The sequence below is a fragment of the Antennarius striatus genome, chromosome 7 (assembly GCF_040054535.1).
Source record: "Antennarius striatus isolate MH-2024 chromosome 7, ASM4005453v1, whole genome shotgun sequence".
Taxonomy (NCBI): Eukaryota; Metazoa; Chordata; class Actinopteri; order Lophiiformes; family Antennariidae; genus Antennarius; species Antennarius striatus.
In genome coordinates this window covers 23337597-23355619 of record NC_090782.1, presented here as the reverse complement: position 1 = coordinate 23355619, position 18023 = coordinate 23337597, and the positions used below count along the sequence as shown (strand labels likewise).

The window sequence follows — 18023 nt, the reverse complement described above, 5'->3', positions numbered from 1 at the left end:
TCGTAGTCAGTCTGGGGGTAATTACTGATGAGGATGACACCACCTTCATCACGTACTGTATGTGGTCAAACGCTATGGGTCCAGACGACTCCAGGCCCGAATCTGTCAGGAGTTTCAGGCAGAACTTTTACCTTCATCGTGTGTAGAGCTACAGAGACAGAAAAAGTAAATTATTATAGTTATTTCAAAGACAAAAATTAAAGAATATAATATATAAAACCACACTTCAGTGACTTCTGTGATTGTCTAAAAATCAGAGCACATTTATTTGAGCGTAATTCTGCCCTCTAGTGGTCAAACACATGAATGCAGCAACACGTTGTTCCACTGAACGGTTAAAACACACTTAAATCTACTTTATAATTATTTATACATTTTTACCACAATATTATCACATCTACAATTGGTTATTTTCAAGGTTTGATCATGTTTGACCACATTTCTGAGCACTTTGGACTCCAAAAACTATATTTTTCAACAAATAACCCCCAGTGGCTCTTATCAAACATTGTCTCTCCTTCATTTAAATCGAATCCAAGTCTAATACAAAAAAAGAGACCCATGCCAGAATAGAACAGCTGGGGCAACCTGATGGTCAAAAATTAAAAATTAAAATTAAATGAGCTAATAATGAATAAAATATAAGAACATCTGACAAACATTCACTTTATTCTCTTTGGTAATTTTTCTGACACTGTTTAAGTGGTCTTCATAATTCCACACCTGGTGCTTTATTTTGGGAGGGGGTGTCAGTGGATCCTCAGCCAAATGCGGATGGGGGGCTGCATTAATCACATCTACTGTGTTTTCCTGGGTGGAGGCTGTGTAACATAAGTGATATCATCCTACACCTTCTAGAAACAATTTTTTCTAGCATGAATATTTTAATTTGACCTTCATCACATGTTGGTACAGGCTTTTCTTTAGTCCTAATAATTTTTATGTGGCGTTCAGAATTTAATTTAGAGTCAATGTGATCATTCTGGTTTGTTTCGTGAGGTTAGTTTCTCTCTCTGTAGCTGGAGGTGTTGTTTCAGAGCTGAGGTGTTGCTCACTTCCTTTTGCACTCAATCCTCAGCTGCAACACATGCATTCATCATCATCATCGTCATCATCTGGACTCTGCTCTTAACCGCGATGCTAACGGGTCACACAGGAGGAGGGTCAGTTTTCCTCTTTGTTGTTTTTATCCTAGGTAAGTTTGATGTCTAAATTTATATAAAATTAGGTGATCATTGTTAGTTTGAGTCTCTTCTTTGTCATCAATGAAGTTCTTCCTGTTGTGGTTGTTGGTTTGGTTTTTTTTAAATGGGCTTTTTAATGGTCCCCTGCTTCTGTCTCTCAGCCTGAGGTTTAAGAAACAATTGATGTGACTAAAATTGTTTCTCATGAGCTTCTCCACCACACGGTTCACAAATTTATTCTCAAAAGTCTTTGAAAAGTCAGCTGCAAAAGAGAAACTGCAGTTTTGAAGCCAGTTTTATTATGAGCCCTTAAATGACAGGAGATGTGACACCTGGAAAACAAGCTTATATTTCATCTAACTACAATTTCCAGATAACGTTTTGTTATGTAAGTGCTTTATTATCTTTAATAGAACTAAATTTGTTGATGACAGACTTTACTGGAGGTGCATCTCCTCCTCCACCAGGTTTCTGTCTCCAGAGAAACAATGGCTCCGTCCTTTCTTCGTCTGAGTCCACTCCTCCAAATGGTAGGTACCAAGATGTTTATTACAAATAAATTATAAGAAACACCAGCAACTGTGGCCCTCAGTAGAGAAGAAATACAAATTATGATGGAAAAGCAGGGAACAATAGATAGGGATGTGATTGTTAAGCACCAGCGCAAATTTAAAACTTAAAGAAACTCACAATTTCTGTAAGAATATAACTGAAATGCTCAGAACACAAAAAAGCAACACAAAATTATATTATTTACATGTAATATGAAATTTTTAATTCTTTTCAGCCGCCAAAATTCTGTTCTTTTTAAATGAATTAAGTTCCTTCTTGCGTTCACTAGAGGGTGCTAGAGAGCAACCATCAATTATTCTTTTATTATTATTTATTTTGTAGGTATTTTAAAGTTATATACCACCTTTATATTGTGTGCTATGCAGTGTTAAATCTAATGTGCTGTGATATATTTATCTGGTTTGTGTGTATTGTGTGCAGGGACCTACACACTGAAACCCCCAGGAGGAAAACCCTGTATTAAAGCCACCCTAGGGGTCCAGTACCTAATCACAGAGAATAAGGTTGTTTCTAAAATAAAATAAAGTTTACTCTCAATGACACATTTACAAGTCAACTCAGATTCTCACCTGTCATTTCATTTTGGTACAAAATATGACAACAAACAAAGAGATGAAGAAGAAATGCCAGTTTGTCTCTCAACATGATGTCACACTTCTCTCCTGTGACGTCAGCGGACCTGGTACTTCAACTTGGACCCCCCTAGAGTGAGGGTCGGGGGTTTCTGCAGCTGGCAGACTGCTGCTCTCTCTCTCTCGTTGCCGGACCCCGCCGCCAAACTGGAGTTCACTTTCACAAAGGTAGAAAACACTTCAACAAAGAGAATCGTGCAAATTCTTCCACTGCAAGGGCAGGTATTAGTGTTTACTTCACAGATTGCATTTAATAATGATTTCAATGTGATTCCGGCTCATAGAGGCGGGTTTTTCAATTTTTGAGGTACAGGTAGTTCTACACATATGGACATAATTGGTTCCGAGAGGTTGTTTGTAAGTTGAATTGTTCGTAAGTCGTTATTTATTCAATTTCAATCCATAATTATCTATTTGAGGCCATTTAAATAGAAAGAAACACCTGATTTTATCTGGACACCTTCTGGAAAATGTTCACTGGACTATAGCGATCAGGGAATTCAGAATCAGTTTAATATCAAGTTGTTGTTTTTTCCAGGAAAATGATAGTTTCCACGTCACCAGGCTGAATGTTAGCGTGTCTCCCCTGCCCGTCTGCCAAGGATGTGCCAGTAAGACCACAAATAGACAGAAAAAGAGAAGGGACAAACAACTCACCTTTGATTTTATGACTTATAAGTGGTCTTCCATATTTTTCCCCACAGATAAGACGTACTCGGGTTTGATGACGCGTGAAAAGCTCTTCGAGACACCGATTGGACGGAGCTTCAAGTGCAAATCTGAGAATCTGCTTTGGATTTCTTCAGAGCTGCAAGTCAAGTTGGTTCCTCTGCAGATGCAGGCCTTCAGTCTCCCCATAGGAGAATATGGAGAAGGTGACGGTCGCCCACGTGGGTTCAGGCCTGAATCAAATTGATTACCAGCACATTAACGCAACTCCTGTCCATTTCCCTTCTTACGTTCCAGAGGTGGAGTGTGGATCCGACCACAACAAGAGAGTTATTTCTGTCGTCATGAGGGTCGTAGGGGTCGGCATCGTTCTGGCCGCCGTGCTGACCTACCTGCTCCTCAAAAACTACAACAGAACAGGACACAGCAGAATCTGAGCTTGATTTAAAACTAATAGAGATTTAATCCAGTTTACATGTGTCAAATTTAAATGAAAAATAATCAATTATAAAGCTGTAAGTCTTCCAGTGTTGAAAAGAGGCCTCATCTAGTATTTCAACTATTAATATAAATATTGTTTTTTTCAATTTTCTAATTATTAAACTGAGTGAGAGTTTCATTCAGAATATTTTTGATCCCTCCTGGTTGGAATCTGTTGGTTGTAGACGTTTGGTTTTAATAAAAAAAATATTAAAAATTATTTTCTTTAATATAACTATTTTCTGATTCTGAAATTTGTCATCAAACACAAATAAAACACTTTTCTTATCATTCACCAGCAGCCCTTCAGGGACTTGTTCGGTGAACTACAGCTTCCTCCACGCCTCCTTAACTCGCTTCCTGATTGGCTGTCGTCACTACGAGTACCGGAATGGCCAAAAAGGATAAAAATGTGAACTTAACGACGTCACAGCGGCGTCAACTCTTACGAGTGGCATGAATTAGTACCCTTGCATGTGTAATTGTTCAGCTGGAGCGGTTGACTTGTTTTAAACACAACCGAAGAGATTGTGAGGATTTTTGTTCAATATCGTCTTCGCCTTTCGTCCTCAGCTGTGCAGTCAGTTAGCCTCCTAGCAGCTAGCGGCACTAGCTGGTAGCCATGGCTGCAGTCATTCTGAGTTTCCCAACTCTGCAGGGCTTGAGGATATTTACACAGTGAGTACTTCTATTATCTATAGAAAATATAATTGAACATGATCTCCTAATAATCGACACTAACATCTAATTAACCTCATTGTGACGTTAGCTTACAGCGCTAGCTAACACTTCTGCACACTTACCATCAACGCTGACGGTTCTCCAGACTTCTGTGGTTTTATTGTCGTTTAAATTATCTTCGCAATTGTTGTCTTGTTAAATAAAGTATTTTATCTCGTGGATAAGAACGTGTCAAAACGATAAAAGCTTTAAATCAAAGATGTGACTCTGATAAGAGCCGAGCAAGGTTAAATAGAGGTAGCAGACTGCCTGCTAGCCGGCTAGCATGTGTCTTGTAAATATGCCTGCGTGAAAAGACTGAACCGATTCGGTTTATGGGATGGATTTAGTTGATTTTAAATGAATGTTTTGTGTCCACAGAAAATTGTCATGGACCAAAAGAGGCGTGAGGCTCGTTTCAGGAGGTGAGTGGACAAAATGTTGCTTCAGTGGAAACACAGAGGATTCAACTGTTAGACATGGAAGAAGATCAGGTGTGAAATACACACTGAGTTTCCTGCAGGCATTTAGTTCAACCTAAACAAGGTCATCCACATCCAGTGATGTCAATATTGTTTCATTTGAATGATTCTATGTCTGTCTCCTGAAGGCGTGGGGAGGATAGAAAAGGTTCTGATCGCCAATCGAGGAGAGATTGCGTGTCGTGTGATGCGTACGGCCAAGAAGATGGGCGTCCGCTCCGTGGCCGTGTACAGCGACGCAGACAGACACTCCATGCATGTCGCTATGGTAACAGCTGACCTACATCGCCCCTCCAGCTTGTCCGATCGGTCGGATTTCATTTCGTTTTCTTCACAGGCAGATGAGGCCTACCGCATCGGGCCCCCGCCGTCCCAGCAGAGCTACCTCTCCATGGAGAAAGTTCTGGAAGTGGCCAAGATGTCTGGATCACATGTGAGAACTTTCCTTGTGTTTTGAGGAAGCAAAGGTGGGAAGGAAACACATGAGACATCATAAAACGTGTGTGTGTGTGTGTGTGTGTTCAGGCGGTCCATCCTGGTTACGGCTTCCTGTCAGAAAACACAGAATTCGCAGAGGCGTGTAAACAGGAAGGCATCATCTTCATCGGCCCGCCTTCCTCCGCCATCAGAGACATGGGCATCAAGAGGTAGCCGGAGCTGCTGCCTGATGGAAACGCTTGAGACGTGTAAGAGACGTTTGAGTAACCAAACGGGAAATGGGTTTCTTTTCCCGCTTTGCAGCACATCCAAACACATCATGTCAGCCGCCGGCGTGCCGATCATTGGTGGTTACCATGGAGAGGACCAATCGGACGAGCGGCTGCAAGCAGAGGCTGCCAGAATAGGGTACCCTGTGATGATTAAAGCGGTCCGTGGAGGAGGGGGGAAGGTGAGGCCGTGAAGAATTCTGAGTGACTTTAAAAGAGGGACTTCAGGAAAAGTAAACCCTTTTTTTGGGGGGATGGGGGGCGTTCAGGGTATGCGTATCGCACGGACAGACGCGGACTTCCTGGAGCAGCTGGAGTCAGCGAGGCGAGAAGCCAGGAAGTCGTTCAACGATGACGTCATGCTGGTGGAGAAGTTCGTGGAGGATCCCAGGTGAGGTTCACGTCTCCACGCCGCTGAACGAGTTCTAACAGCTTCTGGTGTTCATCTTCACGTTCTTACATTCCTCCCCCAGACACGTGGAGGTCCAGGTGTTCGGGGACATGCACGGAAACGCCGTGTACCTGTTTGAGAGGGACTGCAGCGTCCAGAGGAGACATCAGAAGATCATCGAAGAGGCTCCGGGGGTGAGAGCGTATGGGGGCCGTCGGCGACGAGACCCTTCAGCTTCTCCTTCTCTGACCTTCACCTTCCTTTGTTTCAGCCCGGCATCAGCCCTGAAGTTCGGAGGAAACTCGGAGAGGCGGCGGTCAGAGCGGCCAAGGCGGTCGACTACGTCGGGGCAGGTGAGACCCCGCCCACAGGGATACGCCCCCCCACCCACCCTCAGGATGCTGACGCGTCATCGTTCTCCTGCAGGGACGGTGGAGTTCATCATGGACGCCCAGCACAACTTCTACTTCATGGAGATGAACACCAGGCTGCAGGTGGAGCACCCCGTGTCCGAGATGGTCACCGGGACCGACCTGGTGGAGTGGCAGCTCCGGGTGAGCGGCGGTGGGAGGGGCTAACACGGGAGGTTGGGGGGGGGAGGGGGGAACATCTGATTTACCTCCGGTTTCCTCCAGGTGGCAGCAGGGGAGCGCCTGCCTCTCCTCCAGGATGACATCATCTTAAGGGGACACTCTTTCGAGGCTCGCATCTACGCCGAGGACCCCAACAATGACTTCCTCCCAGGGGCGGGGCCACTGCTGCATCTGTCCACCCCGCCCCCGGACCAGCACACCCGCATCGAGACCGGCGTCAGGGAGGGTAGGTGTCTGGTTGTGTTTGAACACCCGTCGGTTGTTGCCCCGGCGACAGCTGACACACAAATAGTGTTGATATGAGCATAATGCATGCTGGGAGTTTGACGAAGGACCTTTGTTGGTTTGTAGGCGACGAGGTGTCGGCGCATTACGACCCGATGATCGCCAAGCTGGTGGTGTGGGGGGAGGACCGATCCGCCGCGCTGAAGAAGCTGCGGTACTGCTTACGCCAGTACAACGTAAGATACAAAGACACTTCCTGTCCACAACCCCCCCCTCAAAAGATGCCCTAACGCCCCCCCCCCCCCCCCCCGTCTGCTCCTTCCTGTCCCCAGATCGTGGGCCTCAACACCAACATCGACTTCCTGCTGAGCCTCTCCGGACACCCGGAGTTCGAAGCCGGAAACGTGACGACGGGGTTCATCCCGCAGCACTACACCGACCTCTTCCCGCCCCCCCAGGGGCCGACCGGGGAGACCATCTGCCAGGCGGCGCTGGGGCTGACGCTACAGGAGAGGAGATACACGCAGGAGTTTGGTCACACCTCCAGCGGTGAGACGACGTCCCTCATGAGAACGTTGGTCCTTATGGAGTCAGGATCTACATGACGAGGGGGGGGGGCGTTTGTTTCAGACCCGTTCTCCCCGTTTGGCTCCAGCAGTGGATGGAGGAACAACATGGAGCTGAAGAGGAACCTGAACCTCCAGCTGGGAGACGAGAGTAAGTCTCATTTCAAATGGGGGGGCTACTGGGAGACGTCAGGGCGGGGGCCCTCACCCTCTTGTGTTTGTGTAGAAATCCACGTGATCGTCACCTACAAAACCGACGGCAGCTACGCGATGCAGGTGAGTTCATTTCCTGTCAGCTGACCTCAGACGGGGGGTGGGGGGCGTACATTGATGAGTGTGTCCCCCTCAGATTGGGGAGGAGCTCTACCACGTGACGGGGGAGGTGGAGCTGGAGGGAGGGGTGGCGTTCCTGAACTGTTCCGTTAACGGCGTGAGGGCTCGTCCCAAACTGGTGATCCTGAACAACACGGTGCACCTCTTCTCCACGGTAACGACCCCCAACGCCGCGGCACGACCTGGGACATGTTCACGCCTGTCTCACGTCTGTTCCCCCCCCCCCCACACGCAGGAGGGAAGCTCCCAGGTTTCCATCCCCATCGCGAAGCACCTCGCCGGTGTGAGCGGCTCCGGGTCACAAGGGGGCGCCGTGGCCCCCATGACGGGAACCATAGAGAAGGTGGGTCCGGTTGCACGAGGGTCACCCTCTCCCTCGTTGTGTGTCAGTCATTCACGACTAATGATGGTGATGCGTTCAGGTGCTGGTGAAGGCCGGAGACAAGGTTGCCGTCGGCGACCCCCTGATGGTCATGATCGCTATGAAGATGGAGGTGAGCGGACACACAAACGCACTATTGCTGGATCGTAAGCACACACTCTGCTGCGTGCACTAAACCCTTTTTGTGTGTGTGTGTGTGTGTGTGTGTGTGTGTGTGTAGCACACCATTCGGGCGCCTAAGTCTGGTGTGATCAAGAAGGTCTTCTTCACTGAAGGCTCTCAGGCCAATCGCCACGCTCCCCTCATCGAGCTGGAGGCGGAGGCGGAGGAAGGGGATGGGGGCAGCCAGTGAATGGAGATACGACACACACACACCACTGAAACCAAGACGGTGGTGCTGACTGTTTCTGGGACACTGAATGGAACAGTCGGCCCCCTGTGGAACAGTCTGGGTCAAAGCCCGTTGAACTGGAGCTTCTAGCTGCACTGAGGTCAAAGGTGAAACATTGGAGGGGGCAGGAAAAAAAAAACACTCCGGAATTATCAGAGGATTCCAAACTTTTAACGACGGGATTTGACTCTGATTCAAAAATCCTTAAAGGATGAAGCGTCGGCCTCTGGGGGCTTTAAACAGACAGATGGTTTCTACTCATCACTAACTGGTGTCATGAAGCCTTGTAGAAAGAAAAACTGATCAACTTTTGTGATTTTGATTTGTAAAAGTAATCAGATGCTGTAATAAACATTTCAGAAGTGATCACAGCCCCTTGTTCTTTACTGTTCACTGGTTTATTGATCATAAATGTTCACTTTGATTTTCTATTGGAGTTCTCAGCTCTAAAGGAACGGAGGTGACTCAGAAAATCAGTTTCTTAAAAATCTTTTATTTCGTAAATAGAACCGTATCTTCACAGACATGAGCTACAGGACAGATCTACAGACAAGAGGAAGAGGAGGGAGGACAGACGAGACACGAGGTATCTGACGGTGGCTCGCTGATGATCCGTCGCAGCGTTTTGATGCCGAGTCACAGGAACCCGATGACTTCACATTTGGCTTCGGAGCCTCTTTAGCTGATCTGATCAAGGCAAGTTTAATTTGATTCAAGTCTGCAAAACCCGACTGTCTGAGAGCACCGCCGCGCTGATGTCAATGTTTGTGGGTTCAAAGCCCCCAGAGATTAAAATCCTTTACAGCCTAATCATACCGACGTGTCGCCATGGAGACGCCGATCAGGAGTTCTTTTAAAGACACCTGCAGACGTCAGATCGGGGCTTGATTGGGTGTTTTAAACGCTTGGAATCCCGTCCCTTGTCTAAAAATAGCCCCCCGGGGCCGTGACCTCTGACCCCGCTGTTCTCTTGGGATGAAGCTTCGATGACATCAGCGCCGCGATGCTCTGGAGAATTAGGTCAGCCGTCACTGCCGATGCCACAAACAGCATCTGTTTCCTGCACCGAGCAGCAAACGCATCAAACAACATAACCCCGGCGCCACCGTCCAGAGTGAACCCTGTCTGTACTGGAGAATCCCCTCCATCTCCATTCATGTTTTTACGCTGCAGGTACAGGCAACAGGCGTCGGCAGCCATATTCGTTTCATAGGATGATGAGGTCCAGTTAAATAGTTCTTTATATCAAAGCCTTTGTTATTAAAAGTCAACTTCATGTTACAAAAACAACAAAAACACAAACAGCATCCAGTTGAACAGGATAAACCCATTCCGGAGTGATCGAACAGGAAGCTGCACCTTTCAGTTCTAACGAACAAACAAACTTCGTTACGCGTCAAGTAAAACCGTCTGGAAGTCGTCGCCTTCAGGCCTCCGATCGCTTCAATCGATACGCAAGAACAGCTCAACACCAACACCAGAGGTACCGTTACAATAAATAGACAGATCCGTCGTCGCCGGGGGCAACCGGAGGATAAAGCGAAGCCCGGCCGACACAAACGTACGTGTACCATATAGGAAATGGAACAGTCGTTATCAGACATGTTGAAATATCTTTGAACAGAACCGTGTGTGTGTGTGTGTGCGCGCTACCTGACACGCGGTCGTCGTCCTATGACTAATACTCCCATACAGCTGATCGACGTGTGGATGGAAACACACACCAACACAACAATAAAAAAATAACAAACATGAGATGATTTAAATGGAGCCAGATGAGCAACACAAAAGCGTGACTTCCTGTGCAGCTCGTGCAAACGCTCCTCCTCCGGTGCGCCACAGACGGGTGGAGACGTTCTGACATCTGGCTGGACGGGGATCGCTCGCGGTGCTGGAATGCAACGTCACCAAAAAAAAAAACCTTCGTCGATGACGAGATGCACCGTCGCACCAGGATGAACGAGGCGTTCAGGTGGAACGACTTCCTGAACGGCGTGAGAACCGACAAAAACATCTAACGTCTGGAGGAGCTTCGGCGACCTCTTCAAAACGTATGGCTTTTAAACATCCTGCAGCAAAAAAGCAGCAACAGAGAAGCTTCTCCAGAACCAGGCACAAAAATAAACACTTCTCCTCTCTGGTCTGAATCCTTTGGTGTTGGGCTCCCATCCTCCTGCTGCAGGTCCGAGGGAATTGAGGCTGGATGTCCAGCAGAACCAGGAAAGGCTTCTGGAGGCTCCAGGAACCAGGTCCAGCATCTCCTTCCTGTCTGGAGGGAGAGGTGGAGGTGCAAAAGAGCCGACAGCGAGCCGATGGCTCAGAGAGGATGTTGGGTAATAGTTCATCTACGCCCCATGAGGTCGGGCTGACACTTTGCCCACGGCGCCGGTGACCCGGTCCTACGTGGGCGAACCTGGCAACACGACGGTCCTCAGAACCGCATGATGAGGAGATGATGATGTCTAGCAAAAGGTCCAATCGCCATTCTGTGTCCAGAGAAACGGACGACCGACTCTTTAAGGGTGTCGGGTTATAAAGTAGGGTAACAAATCTGGAGGAAGGTGGGGGCGGGGCCTCCTGGGTCAGCAGTGGGTGGCCTCGAGGGGCGATAGCGTCAGGATGCTGCGATCGTTGGAGTAGAAGTTCTCCGAGTCGCTCCACGACCTGGAAACAGGCAGCAGTGACTGAACATTAGGAGGTGTGTGTGTGTGTGTGTGTGTGTGTGTGTGTGGTGGTCAGGGAAAGCTGGCTGAAAGGTCTGCAATTAAAAATCTCGACGACCAGGCAGGAAGAAGCAGAGCAGGGTGAAGGATGGAGAAGCGACGGGTTGGTGGTGATGTGATGCGTCAGACGAGCGTTAGAGTCTCTCCCCCCCCCTTTTTAGATCGTTTAATTTACATTTTTATGTTCTGGTTCTCTTTGGAGGAAGAGGAGACGAGACTCGAGCCACTCGACCCCTGGAGAAAAACAGTCACAACAACAATCGACAAACCTCCGTCTGACTCTGACATTTTGTCTTCTTGAGATAATCTGGACTCAAATGTTTGTTCTCAGGTTAAACAGAGTCTCTTTAGTTCAACTAATCCTGATCCGGTACGAACTGTTTCTGCCCCCCTGGGTCGCGACGGAGCGAAGGAAGTCGAGGGGGGGGAGAGGCGGCGGGAACACGAACCCCCAGAAAAGAACAGCGCAGGCAGATTTATGAGAGGAGCTCACGTTAGCAGCACATGAATTATTAATCAGGAAGGTCGAACGACATTATGCAGATTTCTGACACAAAAGGACACGGGGGGGGGCATGGAAGGGGGGGCACAAACACAGGAATACATACAGGTTTAAATCGTATACAAAGTACCAAAGGCAACAGCAGCTCCATGCAACAAGACAGTCGGAACATTCTGCTTCTGTAGCCAGTCGTAGTCCAGACGGGTGGAGTTCACATAAAACCTGGGGGGGGGGTCTGTGTGAATGGGGTTTGGGATAAACTCCGCCTACCTGGAACACTGCTGGTTCTAAAACTAGAATGCTCCACTCAGAATCACATTTAAGGCTTCAAGGATCTGGTAGAAAAAGACTCATCGATACAGGAAGTACAAAAAGAACCGAAGAAAAAACATTTCCCAGCAGCCTCTGGGGGTCTAGGGCGTGGTCCCCTTGGTTTTGGAGGTGGAGGAGGACTTATGGGTGTGTGACAGGAGATTATTTCTTCCTATGACAGAAACTTTTAAGTCGATGCTTCCTGATGGTTCGGATGGAGCTGGGGCTGCTGGGATTGGACGACGGCACGCGGGCGTGTCGCGTTCAAGATAACACAACTGTGACTCGTGACGCAAGTCTGGTCCTCTCACCGTGACTCAGCTGTGGCCAGCATTGGATAATAAGTTGATTTACTGGATAAATACTTTTACAGGTGATACAGGTTGTTAAATACGCATGCTATACGTGACGAAGCGCCCCTGCAGGACCGGACCGATATATTCCCGCTCCCCTGAGGCAGTATCATAGCATTAAGGTCAAACGTGGGCCAACACTCACCAGATTCATTCATTCATCTTTGATTTCCTGCTTTTATATCCTCAAACCATTACGGGAAGAACAGAGACGAGGGACGGATGAACGCAGAGTAGACAGGAAGTAGTATTAAGGCGTGAACAGTGACCGTGCTCGCTCGCGCCCCGATGCTGTTAGCTGTTGATGGTGTGAGCACCGTTTACGGCACGCCGCGGCGGAGTGTTTTAGTTACATTCATCGATTCTGATTGTGGATTTTGTCCCTGTGGGGGAACAAATGGACGCTGGGTTGAAAGATTGCAATCGGGCGCTTCGTGACAAGGTCAGAAAACCAATCAATCCGTTCCAGAGGAAGACACTCGTCCAAATTAATTCCTGCCTTTAGCAGCAAGACGGAATGCTTTGAGTTCTTCCAGTGGAATAACTGTTTACGGCTGAATCAGGAGCAGACGTCCGTAATCGCTCCTCTACTTGACCTGGAAGGGTTGTGGTTACGGATCAGAGGGGCTGATGGGAGGACGGGTGGAACGGCGCATCTTGTGTCCGACCTGCACGCGGTCACGCGCGGGTAAAGAGCAAAAACGCTACGTCTTCATTATTCGATTCGATCGATACTGAGCATCCCGAGCTTATTTGGAGGAATATTGATTGCTCAGCAGAATAGGGCCGATCAGGTCAATTTAATCGAGTCGCTTCGGAATCGCAGTAAAAGCAACGCGGTGAAGGAATCTGCAGCAAAACTGTCGCCTCAAAATCAAAGCGGTTGACGTTTTATCCCAAAAAGTGGAGTCGCAGCAGAAAATGAAGCTTCATCCGCATTCATTGATGACGCTCTGCTTTTACTACAACCAACAACAAAATGCAAAACTTTGCAGAACGTTTTGAGAAACCGCTTCTAAGTCCCACCAATCACAGATGAGCGCTGGAGCCTCGTCTCGTGTGGCCAGAGGAGAGGAAAGCAGCTAAAGCTAACAGCTAACAGCGACGGACACACAGACGTTCGTTAAAGTGCATTAAGAGGCAGTTTGCCTCTGAAACAGGAGACACGACAGACAGGTGATCATGTGATCAGGACAGATGCGTCGGCCCCAAACCGATCAAGCAACAGGTCACATGATACGACATCCATCTGTTGCTCCCGGACGCTCACCGAGATACGAACAACAACAGACTTACAGGAGGCGTTTTTTTTTTCTTTTCCACTTTAAGGGCGGAAACAGTGAGGATACACATTTGTGAAACCCAGAGGTGGTGGGGGGCTGATGGGGATTTGTGACCATTCTTTCATGCCGCTGTCGCCCTCCCCACCTGTTGCCACGGCCTGGCGAGCGGCAGTTGTTGGCGTTGGCCTGGCAGCGGCCGGTCATGTGCTCCAGGAGGCGGGCCAGGCGGGAACAGCCGCTCTGCCCATGTTGGTAGCAGCACAGGGACTCCACACAGCTGAGGCCCGGGGGGGCCGATAGAGACTGCAGGGGGGGAGGAGAAAGGAGATAAGTTCAGTGTCTCACCGTGACAGGATGTTAGGAACTGGAGGACGTCTCGCATGCAAACAACAATAACTAGAGGGACATTCATGGGGGGGAGGGACGCAAAGAAATACAAGTCATGAAATGAAAATGAAAACAAAACCCCCAGATCTTTCTTTCTTTCATCCATGAGAAAATAAAATAAATATCTGTAAAGAAATAAAAGTAGATCGACATCCGAACAGGAACACTTGTGATCGACGGCGCTGAACGGACCTGCTGCCTGGAAACCTACAGGATCAGGTGTCTCTGTTCCCCCGAGTCAGCAGAAACAAAGAGCCGACAGAGACCTGAGTGTGTGGGTGGACGGGGGGTGGGGGGGGGGGTCCACGGCCTGACAGGACGGATCGACCTCATTCTGACAACGCAGCTCCACCACCTGGCTCTAGAAGTCAGGACCCAGCGGCGTAATCAGGACTATTAGAGGTGATTCAGCGGATTAAATAAAGTTTCTTTAATCCCACGTATCCATGGTGACGACGGCTGAGCGACTGGAGCGCTGCCTCTGTTTGACTTCTCCCAGGCAGAAATCTGAGACGCTGTTGACTTTTTGTTTCTTGGGCAGAAGCGGCGGGATGAGGAGAGTGTGATTTATCAGGGCGGGGGGGGGGTCGGGATAACAGGAGCTACATTTTTGCTGCTTCCTCTATCATTCCGGTCCAAACCACAGCGAGAACGGCGGAAGAGCCACAGCTGGGGGGGCCGCCGAAGGCCGATCCATCCCACAGGAGCGTTTAAAAAAAACCTCCAACCAACCAAATTAAAGAGAAAATACTTGTGCTAAAAAAGCAGAAGGGATTGTGGGAAATATGAAAGACGAGCAGATCATCGGTTTGACTATGAGGTCATGGTGGGATTAGGTGGTCGACAACAAAACACAACACAATGTCGGCATGGCAACAGCATCCACGCTCTACATCCTGACACCAGATCAGATCACCGGGGGTGGGGTTAGACAGGATGGAGGGGGGGGGGGTGGATCAACAGGGACGCAAATAAAACCGGGTGAAGCCGACATGCAGCCGTGGGGACAGCCTGAAGGTGCAGGTCGGTGAACCCAAACAGGGTGGGGTTGGGGGGTGATGTATAGTACTACCTAGGGGGGTGGGGGTCTGGGCCGGGGGCAGCAGGGGGAGGAGAAGCAGCTAGCAGGTGCCGACTGTCCCCCCCTGGGCTCCGCTGGACTTTAACAGGGTCACGTTCTGGGCCGACGGGACCCTCACCCGCCTCCATCTGGAGAACACAACATGCTGATTCATTGGTCGTATTGGTCGGCACGGCAACGCGACCAGCAAAGCTTCAATAACTGTCGGAACGGTGGTACAGCCCCCCCACCTCCCCGTTAGGTGACCTCACCAACAACCTTCAGCGTCTCGGCTGACGTTCATCACGTTTTAAGGTCGTCGTAAAATCCAGTCGCCCTTGGTAAAACGTGAGCGTGGTGATGAGGTCACCGATGGAGGACGTTTGGGGGGGGGGGTAGCGGTGCAACGTACGAACAGGAAGACGCCGCGAGGGAAAAGGATGCTCCTCGTGCAGATGAGAACAAATCTATTAGCGTGCCAGCCAATTAGCCTGCAGCTAAAGCTATCAGGGCTAACGAACAGGCAAACAACAGAACCCCCCAGGAGAAAAATAAAACTCTACACAGCTCACGTCGGCTCAGTTGACAGGTGTTTACATTCGCTAAGCAGCAAATTTATTCGCGTTTGTTCAAACAGTTTCTGATTCGCTTTGTTGATCGTTTTTCTTGGGACATGACAGATTGTTTTCAAGGCCAATTTAGAAAATTAAAAAATTTAATCAAATAAAAAATTTGAAAAACAATCGAACATGAAATTGAAAAAAAAGAAGTAAATTTGGTTATATTCTTTAGTTTTGCTTAACTTGAGGTGAATTTCTGAGGGATTTAACTTGTCAATCTCAAAAACAACAGATTTGTGTTCATGAGTGAAGACGTCTGACAAACTTCTCTTCTCTACACTCAGCGTCGTTTGTTTTGTCTGTCATGCGTCTGTCGGCGTCGTGCACAGACCCGTCATGCAACTGTGATGCGGCGTCAATATGTGTTTCTGCTCAAACCCATGCAGGCCAACATCTCAGATGGGCAGAGCCAGTTTGAGGGCGTTCGGCTGTACGGGTAGGACGAATCATGCTACAGGAAGACGAGGTGGTCGTACGGGCTGCAGAACGCGATCGTACGTGGTGACACTTTAACAGAATGAGACGATGAGCGAAACAAGCCGACGGGAGATCTGACGCTCCAGAACTGATCACCTGTTTCCTGTGTGGCAGCTTTCAGTTTGTACCAGGGACAAATGGAGCTTAAATAAAGGAGGATTGGAAGGAAGTCATTCATTCATTCATCCATTCTTTCATGCATCTGGGTGACGTCATGACGACTGCATGCACTGACAGGCTGGACGGATGCTTCTCACCACGATGCAACACATGCAGCCACTGAAACGCACGACGTCAAAGCGTTTCGCTCCAAAGTAAGACGATCTCCACCCGCCTCCAGGAAACGGCGATCGGGTTTTCAGAGCATGCAGGAACAGACGTGACAGAACAGAAACTGATCCGACACGAACCAATCAGGACTCGAGTCCAGACCAGAGTGAAACGAACGGTCGCCCAACAGGAGTGCTTGATTCAAACGCAACCAGTCTGGCGTTCCTGAGACGCGTCACACGGTCTGTGTGGAATGAAGTTGGTAGATTTATGAACGTCCGACGTTCAGGTCAAGAGTGAAAGGAAATGGAAATAACTTCACGCAACAACAGATTTCATAAAGTTTGGCAAAACAATGTCGGACACGAAATGTATCCTGACCAAAAAAAAAAAATCTAAGGAGAGGTTTGTAAAAATATTTTATGCGCATAATTCCAAAAGATAGGAAGTCAAATTGAATTTCCAGTATTTATAGCTGATTAGAGCTGCTGCTTTTGAACGCAGCACTCCTGTGACGGTGGTTCCATCTGAATGGATTTTTTTTTTTTTTTTGAGCTGCGTTTTCGCATCAGGACTGAATCCGTCGCGTCTCCTCTACCTAATTTTGCCCAGCTGGCTCTTGGCTTTGGACAGAGGCTGAAGAGCGATGAAGTCATCACCTATTGCAACACGGTTGGAATACATCTACAGCAGAAACACACACACACACACACACACACACACACACACACACACACACACACACACACACACACACACACACACACACACACACACACACACACACACACAGAGGATAGGAGGAAGAACACACAAAAGACACACCCAGAGGTTAGATATCAAGCGCTCCCCCAGACTCGCACCGAAACGGCTCAGACGATCAAAACGACAAAGCGAACCGGGGGTTAGAGCAGAAGAAGAGAAGCGAAAGGTCAGGCGTTGTCAGGTCAGGCGTTTGGAACCTGTAAAACAGGATGACATGCAGAATGCCCCCCCCCCCCCGCTGCCATCTCGTGGAACCTACTGTGACATTTTGAGTTTATTCCCTCCCCAAGCTCCCGTCACGCAACAGGAAATTTCCATTTTTTGCCAGACATGTGAGAATAGGCAATCGCCCCGGGGGCCATGTCATTACTTTTAATGAGGAAGATTTTTTTCGTAGCTGGTTTTGTTAGTTTTCACCTAAAACATTCGAGACAACTTTGGAGCAGAAAACATTTTACGTTCCCAAATCAGAGCAGACGCTCAGGACAAATTTAGAATAGAAGGTGGTAAATATAAAGTGTGACACCTCCTTGCAGCTTGGAGAAGGTGAGGTCAGGCGAAACGTCAGGACAGCAGAAGAGCCTCGTTTTAAACCTGAGGTCATTTAACTGATGGAACACGATCCGCTCGGTAAATCGCTGAAAGTCTTCCCTTCTGTTCCCGCCCCCCACCCCCCTTGTCCTCGTCTTACCTGACTCCTCTGGGTGCTGGTCGGCTGCAGGTGTCTGTAGAGGACCTTCTTCACCACGTCAGGGGACAGGCAGGTGATGACGATGATGATGATGGCGAACCAGGCGGAGCCGCTTGACAGCAGCTGCACGAACACGAAGTACATGTCCTGGGTGTGGAGGAACGGCCTGTGGGGGGGAGGAGACGGAGAGGACGCATCAACAATCCTGAATGTTTCGTTGAACCGGTTTGTCCGGGTCAAGTTACATAACTG

The 18023-nt window shown here is 48.6% G+C and overlaps 3 protein-coding genes and 1 long non-coding RNA gene across 8 annotated transcripts in view; 2 read left to right on the top strand and 2 right to left on the bottom strand.

Moving 5' to 3' along the window:
- The first annotated feature begins 1047 nt into the window (after positions 1-1047).
- On the top strand, positions 1048-3740 carry lamp3 (lysosomal associated membrane protein 3). Of its 4 annotated transcripts, none has more exons than XM_068320242.1 (7): positions 1048-1195; positions 1619-1714; positions 2178-2260; positions 2432-2557; positions 2928-3000; positions 3094-3264; positions 3356-3740. In XM_068320242.1, the coding sequence occupies exons 1-7, from the start codon at positions 1138-1140 to the stop codon at positions 3493-3495; spliced, it is 747 nt and encodes a 248-aa protein (XP_068176343.1). In that variant the 5' UTR covers positions 1048-1137; the 3' UTR covers positions 3496-3740. The 4 variants fall into 4 exon arrangements, with proteins under 4 accessions (XP_068176343.1, XP_068176341.1, XP_068176344.1 ...); XM_068320240.1 differs by having other exon boundaries at positions 1051-1195; positions 1598-1714; XM_068320243.1 differs by having other exon boundaries at positions 1054-1195; positions 1652-1714.
- On the bottom strand, positions 1707-4532 carry LOC137599364 (uncharacterized). The gene is made up of 3 exons (XR_011036800.1): positions 4342-4532; positions 3047-3464; positions 1707-2546 (listed from the first exon to the last, which is right to left on the bottom strand). It is a non-coding gene; the product is annotated as an uncharacterized lncRNA (long non-coding RNA).
- On the top strand, positions 3921-8562 carry mccc1 (methylcrotonyl-CoA carboxylase subunit). The gene is made up of 19 exons (XM_068320238.1): positions 3921-4216; positions 4640-4683; positions 4869-5008; positions 5078-5173; positions 5266-5387; positions 5482-5629; positions 5717-5838; positions 5921-6032; positions 6110-6191; positions 6265-6392; positions 6474-6657; positions 6783-6892; positions 6989-7205; positions 7287-7373; positions 7449-7498; positions 7572-7709; positions 7791-7898; positions 7978-8049; positions 8158-8562. Exons 1-19 carry the CDS (start codon positions 4161-4163, stop codon positions 8287-8289), a joined length of 2148 nt encoding a protein of 715 aa, XP_068176339.1. The 5' UTR covers positions 3921-4160; the 3' UTR covers positions 8290-8562.
- A 239-nt stretch (positions 8563-8801) lies between these two features.
- The window catches only part of atp11b (ATPase phospholipid transporting 11B), a 29555-nt gene continuing 20333 nt past the window's right edge, over positions 8802-18023 (bottom strand). The window contains exons 28-30 of one of the 2 annotated variants that reach the window (XM_068318673.1): positions 17772-17937; positions 13515-13804; positions 8802-10992 (exon numbers count right to left, since the gene is read on the bottom strand). In XM_068318673.1, coding sequence (XP_068174774.1) covers positions 10911-10992; positions 13515-13804; positions 17772-17937 — 538 coding nt within the window. In that variant the 3' untranslated portion in view covers positions 8802-10910. The remainder of the gene's footprint in view (positions 10993-13514; positions 13805-17771; positions 17938-18023) is intronic. The other variant, XM_068318674.1, reaches the window with a different exon arrangement.

Coding starts and splice junctions, on each gene's coding strand:
- lamp3 (XM_068320239.1), top strand. CDS start 1,498: ATGACAGGAGATGTGACACCTGGAAAACAAGCTTATATTTCATCTAAC. Junction 1,715..2,177: donor TGAGTCCACTCCTCCAAATG/GTAGGTACCAAG, acceptor TATTGTGTGCAG/GGACCTACACACTGAAACCC. Junction 3,265..3,355: donor CATAGGAGAATATGGAGAAG/GTGACGGTCGCC, acceptor CTTACGTTCCAG/AGGTGGAGTGTGGATCCGAC.
- mccc1 (XM_068320238.1), top strand. CDS start 4,161: ATGGCTGCAGTCATTCTGAGTTTCCCAACTCTGCAGGGCTTGAGGATA. Junction 5,009..5,077: donor ACTCCATGCATGTCGCTATG/GTAACAGCTGAC, acceptor TTTTCTTCACAG/GCAGATGAGGCCTACCGCAT. Junction 7,374..7,448: donor CCTCCAGCTGGGAGACGAGA/GTAAGTCTCATT, acceptor GTGTTTGTGTAG/AAATCCACGTGATCGTCACC.